This window comes from Zonotrichia leucophrys, chromosome 23, assembly GCF_028769735.1.
Source record: "Zonotrichia leucophrys gambelii isolate GWCS_2022_RI chromosome 23, RI_Zleu_2.0, whole genome shotgun sequence".
In the NCBI taxonomy this organism is placed as follows: Eukaryota; Metazoa; Chordata; class Aves; order Passeriformes; family Passerellidae; genus Zonotrichia; species Zonotrichia leucophrys.
This window is the reverse complement of record NC_088192.1, coordinates 2,251,335-2,268,275: the sequence shown is the minus strand read 5'-3', so window position 1 is coordinate 2,268,275 and position 16,941 is coordinate 2,251,335. Positions and strand designations below refer to the sequence as shown.

Sequence of the window (16,941 nt, the reverse complement as noted above, 5' to 3'; positions counted from 1 at the left end):
CCTGAGATGTTCCTGGGGTTCTCCTGGGGATATTCCTGAGGATGCTCCTGGGGATGCTCCAGGGACGCTCCTGGGGTGCTCCTGGGGACGTTCCTGGGATGTTCCTGAGATGTTTCTGGGAATCTATTCTGGGATGTTCTCCTTGGGACTATTCCTGAGGATGTTCCTGGGATGCTCCTGGGGACGTTCCTGGGATGCTCCTGGGACGTTCCTGGGGACATTCCTGGGGACATTCCTGGGACGTTCCTAGAATATTCCTGGGATGTTCCTGAGATGCTCCTGGGATGTTCCTGGGGTGCTTCTGGGATGTTTCTAGAATATTCCTGGGGATGCTCCTGGGGTGCTCCTAGGATGCTCCTGAGGTGCTCCTGGCTTCCTGTAGGATGACGCCCCCCCAGCTCTGGGGTCCTGGGTGCTCCCCAGCCGTGGTGGGGATGCTCAGGGCTGGCCCCATCCCCTGGGGTTTGGTTTGAAGCCCATCCCCAGCCCTCAGGACAGGTCCTGCCTGGTCCCCCAGAGCTGAGCCGGGGCCACCACCAGCTATGCAAGGTCCCATCTCCCTCTTGCCGCCAGGGCAGGGGTGTGGGGGCACGACCCAGGGTGGTTTTACCCGTGTCACTGGGGGTCCCCAGTGTGGGGAGCAGGGGACTGTCCCCCCCTGCCCAGGCTGCACCTCTCCAGAAGCACAGCAGAGCCTTCTGCCTGCCCGTGCATGCTCCCAGGGCAATATATATATAGATTATATATATATATGATATTTATGCAATAATGTCTTAATATGCAACACCCCTGGGAAAAGCAACCCGAGGGGCCATAGGCAATAAGCAACAACCTCCTGCCAGCTCCCAGGGCTGGACTGTGCTGCCCTGGAGGCCCTGAGGGCTCAGGAAAGGGGGAAATCTCCATCCCAGGGTGGCCCTGGAGCCAGGAAGCTGAGCAGGGGACAGCGCTGTCCCCAAGGAGTGTCCCAGCCCCTGCTCCTGCTTAGGGGATTCCCTCCCTGCTGGGTCCCGCGGTGCTCAGTTTGTCCCTGTCCCTGTCCCTGTCCCTGTCCCTGTCCCTGTCCCTGTCCCTGTCTGGGCAGCACGGGCCGGGCCTGGAGGGGACCTGCCACAGGGTGGTGTCCTTGCATGTCACCTACAGCAGAGCCACCGCAGCCCCGCGCTGTCCCGGTCCCAACGCTGGGGCTGTGCCAAAGTGGCTCCAGAGGGGCTCGGTGGTCACCCCACAGTGCCAGGATCTGCCCTGGGCTGCTCCCACCGCTCCCCCTCTCTCTTTGGCACAGTGGGGTTCGCTCCAGGTTCTCTGCTCCGGGCACTGGGGACCCCCGACCCTGCTCGTTCCCTCTCCCATCAGTGCATGCAGCCAGCGCGGGCCGTGCCAGGGCTGCTCGAACCCCCCCAAATCCCGGGGGTGCCCGGGCGGTGCCACACCGGGGCACAGCGCTGGGCGAGGTGCATGTGACAGCTTTGCAGGAATTGCAGGAATTTTAACCCTTTAGAACCCCCCTGCCCGGGCTGGCTGGTCCCCGCAGAGCCCCCCAGAGCCAGCGGTAGTTACCTCACTTGATTAACTTATTAATTTATTTGTTTCATTAAAATTTGGAGTAGAGGCTGCCTGCCTGCTGCTGTCTGTCTCCCGAGAGGTGGCACTGCGGCCCTGCCACCGAGTCGCGGACAAGGGACACAAATGACCGGGAGGGGACACAAATGTCCAGACGAGGACAAGACACAAATGTCCGCCAGGGGACACAAATGACCAGCAGGGGATACGAATGACCAGTAGGGGACACAAATGTCCAGCGGGGGACACAAATGTCCAACAGAGGACAAAAATGTCCGGCCAGGGACACAAATATCCAGCTGAGGACACAAATCACCAGTAGGGGACACAAATGTCCAGCAGGGGACACAAATTTCCTGCAAGGGACACAAATGACCGCCAGGGGACACAAATTTCCGGACACCTCCCTGACCCCTTAAGCTGCAGAAAGCCACCGAGATGGGACTGAGAGCTCAGCTCCAGCTCCCTCCTGTCCGTGCTGGGGTGCAGGGCTGGTGTCACTGCAGAAGGACCCGTGCCCTGATTTTTGTCACCTTACAGTGAAGTGTCGCTGCCCTGGGAAGGGCTGTGCCCTCCCTGCCTGTTTGGTGTGTCCCCCCCAAATGGCGACGTCGCTGCGATGTCCCCAATGCCATCCCAGCGAGGTGAGGGTGCGTCCCCCTTCCCCAGGAGCCCCCAGACCCCTGTGGGGACAGCAAAGCTTCACTCCCGTGGGACAGCGCGTCCTGCAGAGATGTCGGGGGGTTGAAGCGGCTCCTTCCCGTGCCGCTGGCCGGAGAGGAAACCGGGGCCGGCCGCGGCTCCGTCCCTGCCTTTCCTGGCCGCCTCCTGCCAAGAAATTCTCTCCAGGATCGCCTCGGGGCCGAGCCCTGCTGGGGCAGCGCCCCCAGAGCTGGGGATGGGGGCTCGGGGGTGCTCCAGCACCCCGGTTCTGCTCAGTGCCCGATGTGTGGGGTGCGATCCGTGGGGGGCTGGCTTTGGGGGGCACTGTACCACCCACCGGAGGGGTGGGCGGCTTTCCCAGGGTGGGTTTGGAAGGATTCATCCCTGAACCTGTGAAATATTCATCCCGCAGCCAGCTCGGCTCTGTTCATGGGGCATCCAGGGCCAACCCAGCCGTGGGTTGGGGTCTCCCCGCGTCTCTGGGCAGTGGGGACAGGGTGCTGGCACTTGTCCCTCCCCCGGTGGCACAGGCAGGGCAGGGGCTGCGTGCCAGCCCTGGGCTCTGCCTCCCGCCCTCACACGGGCACACAAAGTGCCCTGGCAGGACTTTGTCCCACTCCACCTTGGTTACCCCACGTGTGCCCAGGCTGCCACTCCCCGCCGATGGGACACACACGCACACAGAGTGACACAGAGACGGAGCTGTGAGCTGGCAGGGCCCGCTGGCCGCGTCCCACCGGAGCCCGGCCGCAGGAACGGGGTGAGGGGATGCTCCAACACTTGGCCTGTGGCCGCTGCCGCCTCCGCTTTCTTATCAGCTGGCAGGGGGACGGGGCTGTTTACGGGAACGCTCAGCTGCTCCCGCGGCGTCTCTGAGCTGTCAGGGAGCTGGCGGGGGCACAAGGACACAGAGCAGCGGCCGGGGATGTCCTTTGTGCCAGTGGCTTTGCTTTGTTCTCCGGGGGTCTTGGGGGAATTCGTGACTCACTGCGGATTCCTGCGAGTCCAGTCATGCTGGAGACGGACTGGGCAGGACTCAGTTCCTTCCTGCGCCGCTCCAGCTCCGCGTTGCGTGCGCTGCCCAAGGACGCGCTCACAGGAAAGGCCCTTCCAAGAGCGCTTGGAGCAGGGGCTCCCTGCCCGGGGGGCTCCACACAACCCTGGTTCAGGCGCCCAGAGCACCCTTGGGTGCCGGCAGCTCCCGTGCCCGGCGGGATTTGGTGCTCCCCGTTTCCCCGGCATGAATCCCACCCTGGCCGCGGCATCCCCCCCGTGGGCTCAGCCAGGATCCCGTGGCCGCCCAGGGAACCCCGCGGTGCTCCCGTGCTGGCTGCCGTGAGCCACCCTCGAGGAATCCTTTGGAGATGCTCCCGGCCGGGCGGGGACAGCGGGAGCCCCGCGTGGGCGGCGAAGCTCCCGCAGCAGGTGCTGGAGCCTGGGGGACGGCCAGGACCCCCCTGTTGTGTCCCTGAGGGCGAGGTTGGGCGCTGACAGCCGGGCTGGGTCCAAGTGACACCAACTCCGTGCCCTGGGGTGTCCCTGTCCCAGCTGGACCCCTGGAATGGGGAGGAATGCAGCCCCCTCCCCTCCTCTGCGCACACCTGGGCAATGGGGAAGCCCCCCAGGATGTACATGGGGCAGAGGGTGCTGCCCCCATAGCCGGGATCCCCCGTTTGGTGAGGGCAGCGCCGGGGGCGCACGGGGAGGGGATCAGGAGCCGGGGGACACCGAGGGGACAGAGCGGGCCACAAGTTGGGGGCTTCTCTCTGCAGCCCCAGGCCCGACCCCCGCCCCGCCGCGCTCCGCCCCGGGCCGCTCGCGGCTGTGTCGGCGCCTCCCCGCGCCCCCCCGGCCGGGGCGCGGCTATAAGGGAGCGGCGGGGCCGGCGGCGGGCACGGGGCGGCGGAGCGGCGGGAGCGGCAGGTACGGAACGGGCTCCGGGGGGACAGGGTGGGGCTCGGGGGGTGCCAGGCATGGGGAGAGAAGGGGGTCCCGCCCATGAGTTCCGTGAGGGATCCCAGCACCGGACCCTCCGCTCCTCTCACGGGGTCTCTGCGCGGCGGGCGCGGCAGGTACGGCCGGGAATGGAGAGGGGTCCCACCCACCCTTGGGGTCCCCGTGGGTTTTTGGGTCACCTTCCCCGCTTTATGGGGGTCCCGGGAGTCTCCTCGCTGCAAGACCGCGGGAGGCAGCCGGCAGGAGAGGACCCTTCCCCGTGTGCCCCCGGATTGTCCCCACCGCCCCTTTTTGGGGTCCCCATCACCTCCCAAACCCAGCGGGCTGAGCCTGGCAGCTCCTGGCACTGCCCGCCGTGGGGTTGGGAAGGGGTCCCGGGCAGCCCCCGGAGTGTCCAAGGAGCCCCTTCCCCTGGGGGTTTGGGTTTGGAGCTGGTGGTGAAGGGGTGAAAGGGGTAGGAGGGCCAGGGATGTGGGGAGCTGGGGGGGGTGGGGGGGAAATGGTGTTTTGGAGCTTGAGCTGCGTGGTCACAAGGGGAGTTACAAAACCGGAATGCACTGAGGAGCCCGGGGAGGGCAGGGTGGGAGCAGAACCCTCAGAGGGCAGGGTGAGAGCAGAGCTTGGGGAAGGCAGGGTGGGAGCGGAGCCCGGGAGGGCAGAGGGAGCAACCCGGAAGGGCAGGGTGGGAGCAACGGAGGGCAGGTGGAGGCAGAGTTGGGAAGCAGGTGAGACGGACCCGGAGGGCAGAGTGGGAGCAGAACCCTCAGAGGGCAGGGTGGGAGCAGAGATCGAGGAGGGCAGGGTGGGAGCAGAGATCGGGGAGGGCAGGGTGGGAGCAGAACCCTCAGAGGGCAGGGTGAGAGCAGCGCCCACCCCGCGGTGCCCTCAGTGGGATCAGCGCCCACCCCGCCGTGCCCTCACCACTCTCACTCCGCAGGTGCGGGGACATGGCCGGGGACATGCGGGCCGTGCTGTGCCTCTGGCTGGTGGCCCAGGTGGCCCAGGTGGCGCGGGTGGCCGTGTCCTCGCGGGTCCGCACCCGCCGGGAGCTGGGCCCCGGTCTGTACCAACACGGCGTCTACGACGCGGGCGGCTCCTACTGCCAGCGGGGCGACGTGTGCTGCCACGGCCGCGACGACGGCTGCACCGTGCCCTACCACGACACGCTGTGCTACTGCGACCTCTTCTGCAACCGCACCGTGTCCGACTGCTGCCCCGACTTCTGGGAATACTGCCTGGGAATCCCGGCGCCCTTCCCCAAAGCCCCAGGTGAGGCTGCAGGTGCTGGGGTTCAGCCCTGGGGTGATGGATGTGGCGCTGCCCTCACTGCAGAGCTGCTCAGACTCCTCAAAATTTTAGGAATTGCTACAGAATGTCCAGGATGGGGATGGATTCCCTCAAAAAGAGGTGTGGGAGCAGCCCATGACCCCCGAGCCCGTTCCCATCAGTGCCTGCAGGGACACGAGGGGACATGAGGGGATGCCATCCCAGCTTGCGCGGTCACGTCTGGGGCAGGCAGATGCTGGCCCTGGTTTAACCCTGCGGGCAGCCCCCAGCTCCCAGCACAAGGCTCTCTCACAAGTCCCAGCAGCGGAGCAGAGCCAGCTCCCGGGCACAACCGGCCCCTTTATCCCTGTCCCGCCAGGCTGAGCACATTTAACCCTCCCGGCGCCGAGCCAGGCTCCCACCCTGCACCCACTGACCCCCAGGTGCAGCCTGGATTTAAGAACCACGTTGATTTTACCTTTGGTTTGCCCCCCCCCCTGGAATTTGGGGGGCTGGCAGGACCCCAAACACTCACCAGGGGCTCTCCCATTTCCATACAGGCTGTGCCCGAGCAGGACACAATTACCCCACAGGAGCCACGTACCGGGAGAACTGCAACCTGTGGTGAGTGTGACCTGTGGCATGTCACCAGCACGTCACCAGAGGAAGGTGTCATGCTCCTGTAAACCTCAGAGAGCGAGGCCCGAGCTGGGTGGTGGGAGCTGCTGCCAAAATGCCTTTGCTCCAACAAAAATCCGGAGCCAAAAAGGGCCTTGAGCCTCTCCCAAGTTTCAGTTCATGCCTGCGTGGGAGCCGGCGCTGCCCAGGGGCGTTTTGGCCACGCTGGTCCCAGCCCAGCTTGCCCAAGCCTGACGGGGGTTCTGTGCTGCTGGGCACTCCCGGAGCTCGGGGTTAACTGGGAATGCTGGTGTTCTGTACTGGTATTGCTGGCATGCGGAGGTGGGGGGATTGGAGACGAGGATTGCAGCCCGAGGGGCGATGCTGCAGATAAGGGGAAATCAAAGGCAGCGTCTGGGGCGTGTGCAGGGCAGGGGCACGTGTGGGAACATGTGTGTGTGCTGGGGCTGCAGGTGAAAAGCCAGCCCGAGCCTCCCCACAGCTCTGAGAAGTTTCTCTGGGATTGTGGCACGGAGCACTCAGGGATGGAGGGTGTTCCTGTTCAATGTCCCCAAGCCACGCAGGTGGAGCACTCAGGGATGGAGGGTGTTCCTGTTCAATGTCCCCAAGCCACGCAGGTGGATGTCACCTCTCTGCTGCTGGGGGACAAATCTGACCCATCTCTTCCCTTCCAAACCCTTCCAAACCTCTCCCTCACACTTGGTCCCTAGAGAACAGGATTTCTGCAGCATCACCCCCACCCTGTCCCTGCTGGGGTCCCATTGTGGGGTAGCAGGGGACAAAACCCATGGCGGGGTGATACAAGGTGTGTGTGGCACCCATCTGGTGGCACCCTGAGGTGCTCCCAAGTCCCCAGGTGTCACACAGAGCACCGGGGCTGCAGGTGAAAAGCCAGCCTGAGCCTCCCCACAGCTCTGAGAAGTTTCTCTGGGATTGTGGCACGGAGCACTCAGGGATGGAGGGTGTTCCTGTTCAATGTCCCCAAGCCACGCAGGTGGATGTCACCTCTCTGCTGCTGGGGGAGCATCTCTGACCCATCTCTTCCCTTCCTAACCCTTCTAAACCCTCTCCCCCACACTTGGTCCCTAGAGAACAGGAATTTCTGCAGCATCACCCCCACCCTGCCCCTGGTGTGGTCCCATTGTGGGGTAGCAGGGGACAAAACCCATGGCGGGGTGATACAAGGTGTGTGTGGCACCCATCTGGTGGCACCCTGAGGTGCTCCCAAGTCCCCAGGTGTCACACAGAGCACCGGGGCTGCAGGTGAAAAGCCAGCCCGAGCCTCCTCACAGCTCTGGGGAGTTTCTCTGGGATTGTGGCACGGAGCACTCAGGGATGGAGGGTGTCCCTGTTCCCCTGGGAATGTCAATGTCCCCAAGCCACGCAGGTGGATGTCACATCTCTGCTGTTGGGGGAGCATCTCTGACCCATCTCTTCCCTTCCTAACCCTTCCAAACCCTCCTGCCCCACACTTGGTCCCTAGAGAAAAGGAATTTCTGCAGTGTCACTTCCACCCCTGTCCCTGTTGGGGTCCTGCTGCGGGAGTACCAGGGGACAAAACCCATGGCGGGGTGACACAAGGTGTGTGTGGCACCCTGAGGTGCTCCCAAGCCCCCAGGTGTCACACAGAGCTCCAGGATCGCTCAGGGATGGATGGGGGACGGTTGGAATCCAGGTGCTGCCGGCCAGGATCGGGATGGGGGTGTCTGGCAGGACACGGCCACGGCCTCGCTCAGCTCCATAAAAGGGAAATGTGCCGGGATGTGAGCATGCCAAGCATTGCTCACTGCACGGGGGGAGCACAGCCCGGGGCTCCCCAGGGGACCCACCACACCCCCAGAACCCCCCCTCCGGCCCGGCTGTCCCCATGGAGTGCCCTGGTCACTGTGGGTCACCCATGGGGACGCCCAGCCCTGACCCCCAGCCCCGGGCTGCTGTCCAAGCCCCTCTCTGATGTCTGCAGCCCTGGCAGCTTTTCAGCTGATTTTCTGTCCCATGGCCTGGCTGCCCTCGGGGCTCTTGTGGGGGCTGGGGCAGGGGGGGACAGCTCCCAGGGTCACCCAGAGGCCACTCAGTGTCACCCAGAGGCCACTCGGGGTCACCCAAAGGGCTGCCCATGGATTCACCCCACTGCAAGGTGCCAAGCTCTGGTGACCCCTAACAAAAGCACCCAGTTTGGGAGGGGCAGCGCCCACTCAGTGTCCCCCTGGTCACTGTGGGGACATCATTTCTCCCCTATTGTCCCCTCTGCAGCACCTGCGGGCCCGGCGGGCAGTGGCAGTGCGAGGACCACGCCTGCCTGATGGACGGGGAGCTCATCGATGCCGTCAACAGGGGCAATTACGGGTAAGGACCGGGCACAGGGGTGCTGCACCCCTCGCTGCTTTTCGGGGTGACCCCTGAGCCGTGCCCCCCTCTCCCCACGCAGCTGGAGAGCCGCCAACTACAGCCAGTTCTGGGGGATGACCCTGGAGGACGGGATCCGGCACCGCCTGGGCACCTTCCGTCCCTCTGCCACCGTCATGAACATGAACGAGATGCACGTGAGTGCCCGCGGGGAGGGAAACTGAGGCACGGCCATGGCTGGGAAGGGGCTCCCAGAGCAGGGGGCCGGCAGGGCAGCCCTCGTGTTTGGAGACGGCGGCTCAGCAAATTCCCCCGGACAATCCCTGCGCTGCCAGTGTTGTTTTTTCCCCCTCTCCTCCGCGCTGGTTTCCCATCGGAACGCCGAGCCCGACGCTGCTGACTCAGCAGAGCTGCCTCTCTTTGCTTCTCCCTGCACCCAAACCCAGCTTGGGCACCACCCCGGGGGTCCCTGGGGGGCTGGCAGGGTGTGATGGTGGTCACAGGGGTCTCTGGATGAGGGAAGAGATGAGGATTTGACTCTATGTTTCAGAAGCCTTGATTTATTATTTCATGATATATATTACATTAAATCTATACTAAAAGAATAGAAGAAAAGGTTTCATCTCAGAAGGCTGGCTAAGAATAGAATAGAAAAGAATGATAACAAAGATTTGTGGCTCGGACAGTTTGTGCTGTGATTGGCCATTAATTAGAAACAACCACATGAGCCCAATCCCAGATGCACCTGTTGCATTCCACAGCAGCAGATAATAATTATTTATATTTTGTTCCTGAGGCCTCTCAGCTTCTCAGGAGGAAAAAAATCCCAAGGAAAGGATTTTCATGAAAATCTGTCTGCGACAGCAGGGCTTGGTGCACCCCCAGCCCCAGGTTTAATTTTAGAGGCGTTTCCTGCGGGCGATTGTGGCCGTGTCCTCCCCAGGAAGGCCAGGGTGGGGACACTGTCCTGATCCAGGGAGGAAAGGCAGGGCCAGAGGCCACCCTGAGGGGCTGTGTCACCCTGGGCTGTCCCCTCGGGGCGGCCACCGAGGGCCCTGCTGGGCTCTGGGATGGGACACTCAGTGCTGGTGTGCTCCAAAGAGCTGCTGAGGCTGTGGAGCCCAAATTTAGGGGAAATTGAGGGGTTTGGCCTTTCTGGGATAAAGGGGAACCCAAATCTTTGTCACTCAGGGTGATGTCCCTGACCTGAGGGGTCCCACAGTGGGGCTGGGGACACTAAAGCTCAATGGGGACCCTCAAAGGATGGTTGGGATGGCAGGAAGAGCTCTGGGAGTCCCATAGTGGGGCTGGGGACACTAAAGCTCAATGGGGACCCTCAAAGGATGGTTGGGATGGCAGGAAGAGCTCTGGGAGTCCCATAGTGGGGCTGGGGACACTAGAGCTCACTGGGCACCATCTCAGGATGGCTGGGGCAGCAGGAGGAGCTGGGGGGTCCCGCTGGGCTGAGCCCCCCATCTCTGCCCCACAGATGAACATGGACTCCAACGAGGTGCTGCCGCGTCACTTCGATGCCGCCGAGAAGTGGCCCGGGATGATCCACGAGCCCCTGGACCAGGGGAACTGCGCCGGCTCCTGGGCCTTCTCCACGGCTGGTGAGGGGACAGCTGGGACAGGGGGGACAGAGGGGACAATGGGGACGGAGCCACCTCCCCTTGACCTGCGGGGACAGGGACGGCGCCAAGTCCCTCTGAGCTGTGGGGGGGACAGCAGGGGACAGGGACAGAACCACTTCCCCCTGACCAGCGGGGACAGAGGGGACAGGGGCAAAGCCACCTCCCCCTGACCCACGGCCCCTCCCCAGCCGTGGCCTCGGACCGCATCTCCATCCACTCCATGGGCCACATGACCCCCGCGCTGTCCCCACAAAACCTCCTGTCCTGTGACACCCGAAACCAGCGCGGCTGCAGCGGGGGGCGCCTGGACGGAGCCTGGTGGTACCTGCGCAGGAGAGGGTGAGTGGGAGAGAGGGATAATGGGATAATGGGGTGGGATGGGACAGGGTGGGATGGGAATGGAAGAAAAAGAGGCAATGAAGATGGGAATGGAAGGATTGGATGGGATGCAACACAGATGGAATGGGATAGGAAGTTGTGGGATAGATGGAAAGAGGGGATGGTACAGGAAGGATGGAAGGCAGGGTGATCAAAAGATGAATGGGATAGGGCAAAAAGTGTGGGGATAGGGACAGGATGGGACAGGACAACATGGGACAAGATGAAATGAGGATGGGATGGGATGGGATGGGATGGGATGGGATGGGATGGGATGGGATGGGGGACAGGGACTGCTCTGGGATAAAGGAGGTTTGGGGCTTTAGTCACCTGGGGAGAGCCCAGGAGATCCCTGTGCTTAACCTTGCTTGGACAGCTGGGAAATGAGGGCAGGATGGACAGGATGGGGTTTGGGATTGGGATGGGAGTAGGGTTTGGGACGAAGATGGAAGTGGGGATTGGGATGGGAATGGAAGAAGAGGGATTTGGTGTGAGGATGGAGAGTAAGCTCGTTACGGGGATGGGATTGAGATGGAGCAGGAAGTTTGGTTTGGGATGGCGATGGCAGTGGGGTTCGGGATGAGGACGGAGCCGTTCCTTCCCCTCCCGCACCCCAGCGTGGTGACAGACGAGTGCTACCCGTTCACGAGCCAGCAGAGCCAGCCCGCGGCGCCGCCCTGCATGATGCACAGCCGCTCCACGGGCCGGGGCAAGCGGCAGGCGACAGCGCGCTGCCCCAACCCCCGGAGCCACGCCAACGACATCTACCAGTCCACGCCCGCCTACCGCCTCTCCTCCAGCGTGAGCGCCGGGCCCGCGGGCGGAGCGGGGAGCGGGAAGGGGCTTGGCTGGGGCTGCTTCACCTGGGAAAACCGAGCTTGGGAATGCGGCTGGGAAAACCCCGCTGGGGAGCGGCTCCTCCAGAGCAGCCGCCCGTGGGTGCTGGAGCTGCTCTGCTGCATCCCTGGGGTGGGAGGGCAGGGCTGGGGGTCCCGGCCTTGCTGCCACCCGGTGCCACCCGGTGCCACCCTGTTCTGTGCTTGCAGGAGAAGGAGATCATGAAGGAGCTGATGGAGAACGGCCCAGTGCAAGGTATGGAGCTGGCCCTCTGTGCACCCCAAAAGGTTGGGGGAATAAAATAGGGAGGGGAAACCTCTCTGTCAGGGCTGGGGGAGCTGTGGTGGCAGCCAGAACCCCCTGAGCTGCTCCCCATGCATGCCCGGGCGGTGCTGCCCCAGTGCCCGTCACGCTGCCCACCCCAGCGGGCACCGGGTTGCTCATTAACTCCTGAGATTTAATCACCGCCTTGGCAGCTGCGTTTGTTTAACTTTATTTGCGCTTTTTGAAACCTCCTGGGAGTGTTTTTGCATTGCCCCAGGGAGGCTCCAGCTGCTGTTTGGAATTTGATGCCCCCGCGCCCCTCTGTGCCCACATCCCCCACCCATGGGGACACAGATCCCCTCCCTCGGGACAGTGGCAGTGTCCCCAAACCCTCTGGCCGTCCCCACAGCCATCCTGGAGGTGCACGAGGATTTCTTCATGTACAAGAGCGGGATCTATCGGCACACGCCTGTGGCCGAGGGGAAGGGGCCCAAGCACCAGAGGCACGGGACCCACTCGGTGAAAATCACAGGGTACGTCTGGGGGTGGCCTGGGGGGGCTCACAGGGGCGTGAGCCATCCCATCCCATCCCATCCCATCCCATCCCATCCCATCCCATCCCATCCCATCCCATCCCATCCCATCCCATTGTGTTGCACCCCATCCAATTCTCTTCCATTCCCATTTCATCTTGTCCCAAAACACCCTACCCCATCCCATCCTGTCCCATCCCACCCCATCCCATCCTATTGATTCCCATCCCATCCCATCCCATCCCATCCCATCCCATCCCATCCCATCCCATCCCATCCTATTGATTCCCATCCCATCGTGTTCCACCCCATTCAATTCTCTTCCATTCCCATTTCATCTTGTTCCATATTGTCCTGTCCCATCCCACCCTGTCCCTATCCCATCCCATCCCATCTGATTCTGCCCCATTCCCATTTCATCTTGTCCCATGACACCCTATCCCATCCCATCCCATCCCATCCCATCCCATCCCATCCCATCCCATCCCATCCCATTCATTCCCATCCCATCGTGTTCCACCCCATCCAATTCTCTTCCATTCCCATTTCACCTTGTCCCATAGCACCCAGCCCCATCCCATCCTGTCCTGTCCCATCCCACTCCCTTCCCATCCCACCCCACAACTTTCCCATCCTATCCCATTCCCTATCCCATTCAGGGTGGCAGAAATGTTCCCTTTGAGTGTCCCCGAGCAGGGAGGGGATTAGTGGCACGAGGGACAGAGTGTGGCACTCAGCACCCTGTAAAAGGGGGTGTTTGGAGGTGCAGACCCCCAGGATGGGGATGGATCTGCCCTGTGTCCGTGTTTCCTTCCTCCTGCCGTGGCTAAATATTCCTGCCCCTATTCCTGGAGCGGATGTCCCAACCTCGGATGGCCCTGGGGAGCTGCCAGGGCAGGAAATGAGCAGGGTCAGCCCCCCCTGTGCCCCAATCCCACCACGGGGCTGGGTGGGGGGACCTCGAAGTCTGGGGGAGCTTGGGGGACCCCAAAGTCTGGGGGAGCCTGGGGGGACCCGAATGTATGGGAGAGCTTGGGGATCCCAAAGTCTGGGGGTGCTTGGGGACACCACAGTCTCAGAGAGCTTGGAGACATCAAAGTCTGGGGGTGCTTGGGGACACCACGGTTTGGGGGAGCTTGGGGACCCCACATTCTGGAGGTGCTTGGGGACACCACAGTCTCAGAGAGCTTGGGGGTATCAAAGTCTGGGGGTGCTTGGGGACCCCAAAGTCTGGAGGTGCTTGGGGGGGATACCACAGTCTGGGGGTGCCTGGGGGGACCCCACGGTCTGGGGGTGCTTGGGGACTCCCCCTCACTGTCCTGTCCCTCTGCAGGTGGGGAGAGGAGCAGCTGCCTGATGGCCAGACCCAAAAATACTGGGTGAGTTTTGGGGACACAGCTCAGCCATGGGGTGCTGCCATTCCCTGCACCCCTGTGGGGTCCAGCTTGGCTTTTTTGGGGGTGTCACCGCCCTGAGCGTGTCCCCTGTCCCCTCTGCAGACGGCGGCCAACTCGTGGGGCACGGCGTGGGGCGAGGGCGGCCACTTTCGCATCGCCCGCGGCGTCAACGAGTGCGAGGTGGAGACCTTCGTGGTGGGGGTTTGGGGCCGCGTCAGCATGGAGGACATGCCCCACAAGTGAGCCCCGCGATGTCCCCGATGTCCCCGATGTCCCTGTCCCCAGCGCTGCCCTGCCCAGCTCACAGCACGGTGGGCAAGGCGCTGTCCCCTGTGTCCAGTGGCAGGGGGCTGGCGCTGTCCCCTCTCCCCTAACCGGGGTCTGGCGCTGTCCCCTCTGTCCCCTGGAAGGGGCTGGCGCTGTCCCCGTGTCCCCTGGAGGAGGCTGGCGCTGTCCCCGTGTCCCATGGAAGGGGCTGGCGCTGTCCCCCATGTCCCATGGAAGGGGCTGGCGCTATCCCCGTGTCCCTGGAAGGGGCTGGCGCTGTCCCCTCTGTCCCCTGGAAGGGGCTGGCGCTGTCCCCGTGTCCCCTGGAAGGGGCTGGCTCTGTCCCCGTGTCCCATGGAAGGGGCTGGCGCTGTCCCCGTGTCCCCTGGAGGGGGCTGGCTCTGTCCCCGTGTCCCATGGAAGGGGCTGGCGCTGTCCCCGTGTCCCCTGGAGGGGGCTGCGTGTCCCCGCCGTGCTGACACAGCGGCTGGGGGCAGTGGGGCGTGCGAGGGGGATGCTCCGGGGGCTGCTCCCGTCTCCCATGGGATTTACCCGCTAATCCCCCCTGCCCCGAGGCTCGGCTGGGCTGTGGTGGCGCCGGGGGGGGGCTCTTCAAAGGCAGCTGCACCCCCCCAAATCCCGGCTGTGGGATTTCTCCTCCTTTTCCCAATGGAAATTCCTGTCCCTCCCGTCCTGGCTCCAGCAGCTCCCCCCCCCCAGCAGGGCAGCGCTGGAGTTTGGGGGTGAAATAACCCAACAAGGGGGTCCCCTGAGCCCCCAGGGCTGGGTGGTGCCAGGATGGGGTCCCCACCGTCCCCCCCAGCCCGTCCCTATGGTGCTATGGCCCTGCCACCCCCCTGGGGGACAGCAGGGACAAGGGAGGGCTCAGCCCCGTGGTGTCCCCATGTCCTGGGGGGGCACAAGTGGGGTCCACGCAGCCAGCACAGCCCAGGACCTCCCCTCTCTCCCCCACAACACAAGGGCTGTACTTTTAAGACAATTTTTTTGTATTTATTTTGCTTTTTATTGTTTGTAAATAAAGTTATGGAAGCCTCAGAGCCCGGAGGGTGCGCTCAGTGCTCCGATGGGGACGCGTGGCCCCTGTCACCCCCTGTCTGGGGGGGCCCAGCGCGGCCTCGGGAAGGGCTGGGGGGGTGAGATAAGGCCCCGCTCATTGTCCACCTTCCGGCCCCGCCGCTCCGGTCACCGCGGCCAGCGCTGGCCACGCCGCGGGCACGCGCAGCCACTCGGGCCACCGCGGCCACCCATGTCACCACGGCCAGCTGTGCCACAGCACCCGGCTGTGCCACCACAGCCACGTATTGCCACCACAGCCGCCGTGCAGCTGGGCGGCCAAATGCCAGCTGCAAGTGCCACCACAGTGAGATGTGCCACGTCAAGTGCCACAAAAATGAGATGTGACACCACATCCACTGTGTCCCCACAGCCCCCGTGCTCTCCCTGGGGTGGCGCTGGGGCTGTTGTCGTCTTTTCCAAAGGCCTGCGTGGCTGGCGGGCCCTGTCCCTTTCCGTGTCCCCTCCCTCTGTCACCCCCGGGTCCCCACGCAGGGGACACTCACGGGGTGGAGGGCGGTGCCACCTGGTGGTGGTTTCCTGTAACTGCAGGATGGGTGCGAATATATTTATATATTTTTAAAATATGTAAAACCATTTCTATTATGTATAGAGAGATACAGATGTGTATAGGTATGTCTGTGCATATATATATATATATATATATAAATATATATATACACAGAGGTGGCTGTTTGTGTTCACCCCCCCATATATATCTCAATATAAATCTCTCTCTATATATATGCATATATATATGTGTGTGTGTGTGTATATATACCTGTATATTTTTATATATATATGTGCAAAAATATATATATTTTTGCACACATATATACAAAAATATCCTGTATATATTTCTATATGTGTATATATGTGCATGTAACCACACCCATTTATTATATATAATATATAATATAAATAATATACTAGAAAAATATAATATATAAAATATAAAATATATAAGATATAAAAGATAATATACATTATATATAATTTGTATTATATACTATTTAATATAAATTATATATACATATATTAATTATAAAAATTATATATAAATAATATAATCGAAAAATATACAAAATAAAATATAAAATGTATAAGATATAAAAGATAATATGCATAATATATAATTTATATTATATATTATATAAAACATGTGTGTGTCTATGTATTTGCATATATACGTGTATGTATATAAACTCATGCATTTATATATATTTACATATCTATAAAATAACATAAAAATAACATTTACATATCTATATATATAACATACAAAAAATTTTATATATCTATGTGTATCTATATAAATGTACATGTATGTATATATATATAAATGCCTCTATATGTATTTATATACAAAATCATGCATGTATACACACCTATAAATATATATGTACACCAGTGTGTATATATCTATATATACCTATACACCTGTAAATATATATAAATATATATCATGCAGGTATGTATTTTTAAATATATTTATATGTATTTTATATATTTTTACATATATGTATTTTATATATTTGGCATATAAAATATATTAAAAATACATATATGCACATATAAAATGTATTAAAAATCTATAAAATATATATTTCTATTTTTTTATATACATATAAATATATTTATATATATTTACAACCCCTCTGCCTCAAGCCCAAGCAGGGCTGAGCTCTGACTCAACAGAAATATTGGAAATGCTCAGGGGAAAACATCCTCGGAATGCTTGGGGATGGTTGGGAACAGCCAGTCCTGCCCGGGGCTGGAAAACACCGAGGTCACACAGAAAACACCGAGCCTGGCTCCTCCTGCTCATCTCAGACCTTTGAACCTTTTATTCCTTAAGAATTCCTCCAAATCTCTCAGAGATTCCTCAGGGTGAATTCCAGGCTCATCACTCGGGAAAAAAACTCCGGCATTGATGGGATTTTTCTGTGCCTCAGGAGCCTCCCCCAAATTCTTTATTTTCCATATTTGGACATGAAATTCCTCAGAATTGATTTTAGGGAATGGTGTCCAGCCCTGGGACGTGTCCCCTGGTGCCACCACAGGGGACAGGAGGCACCTGACGTCCCCTGGAGCCCCCCCTGGACACAGAGACCACGGAGCAGC

General features: G+C 60.2%; 1 protein-coding gene across 1 annotated transcript; it reads left to right on the top strand.

Moving 5' to 3' along the window:
* Positions 1-4,109: 4,109 nt before the first annotated feature.
* On the top strand, positions 4,110-13,959 carry TINAGL1 (tubulointerstitial nephritis antigen like 1). Its single transcript, XM_064731537.1, has 12 exons — positions 4,110-4,149; positions 5,120-5,451; positions 6,009-6,072; positions 8,341-8,433; positions 8,516-8,630; positions 9,923-10,046; positions 10,256-10,406; positions 11,063-11,246; positions 11,492-11,537; positions 11,956-12,079; positions 13,413-13,458; positions 13,579-13,959. Exons 2-12 carry the CDS (start codon positions 5,130-5,132, stop codon positions 13,717-13,719), a joined length of 1,410 nt encoding a protein of 469 aa, XP_064587607.1. The 5' UTR covers positions 4,110-4,149; positions 5,120-5,129; the 3' UTR covers positions 13,720-13,959.
* The last annotated feature ends 2,982 nt before the right edge of the window (positions 13,960-16,941 follow it).

Coding starts and splice junctions, on each gene's coding strand:
- TINAGL1 (XM_064731537.1), top strand. CDS start 5,130: ATGGCCGGGGACATGCGGGCCGTGCTGTGCCTCTGGCTGGTGGCCCAG. Junction 5,452..6,008: donor GCCCTTCCCCAAAGCCCCAG/GTGAGGCTGCAG, acceptor ATTTCCATACAG/GCTGTGCCCGAGCAGGACAC. Junction 11,247..11,491: donor CCTACCGCCTCTCCTCCAGC/GTGAGCGCCGGG, acceptor CTGTGCTTGCAG/GAGAAGGAGATCATGAAGGA.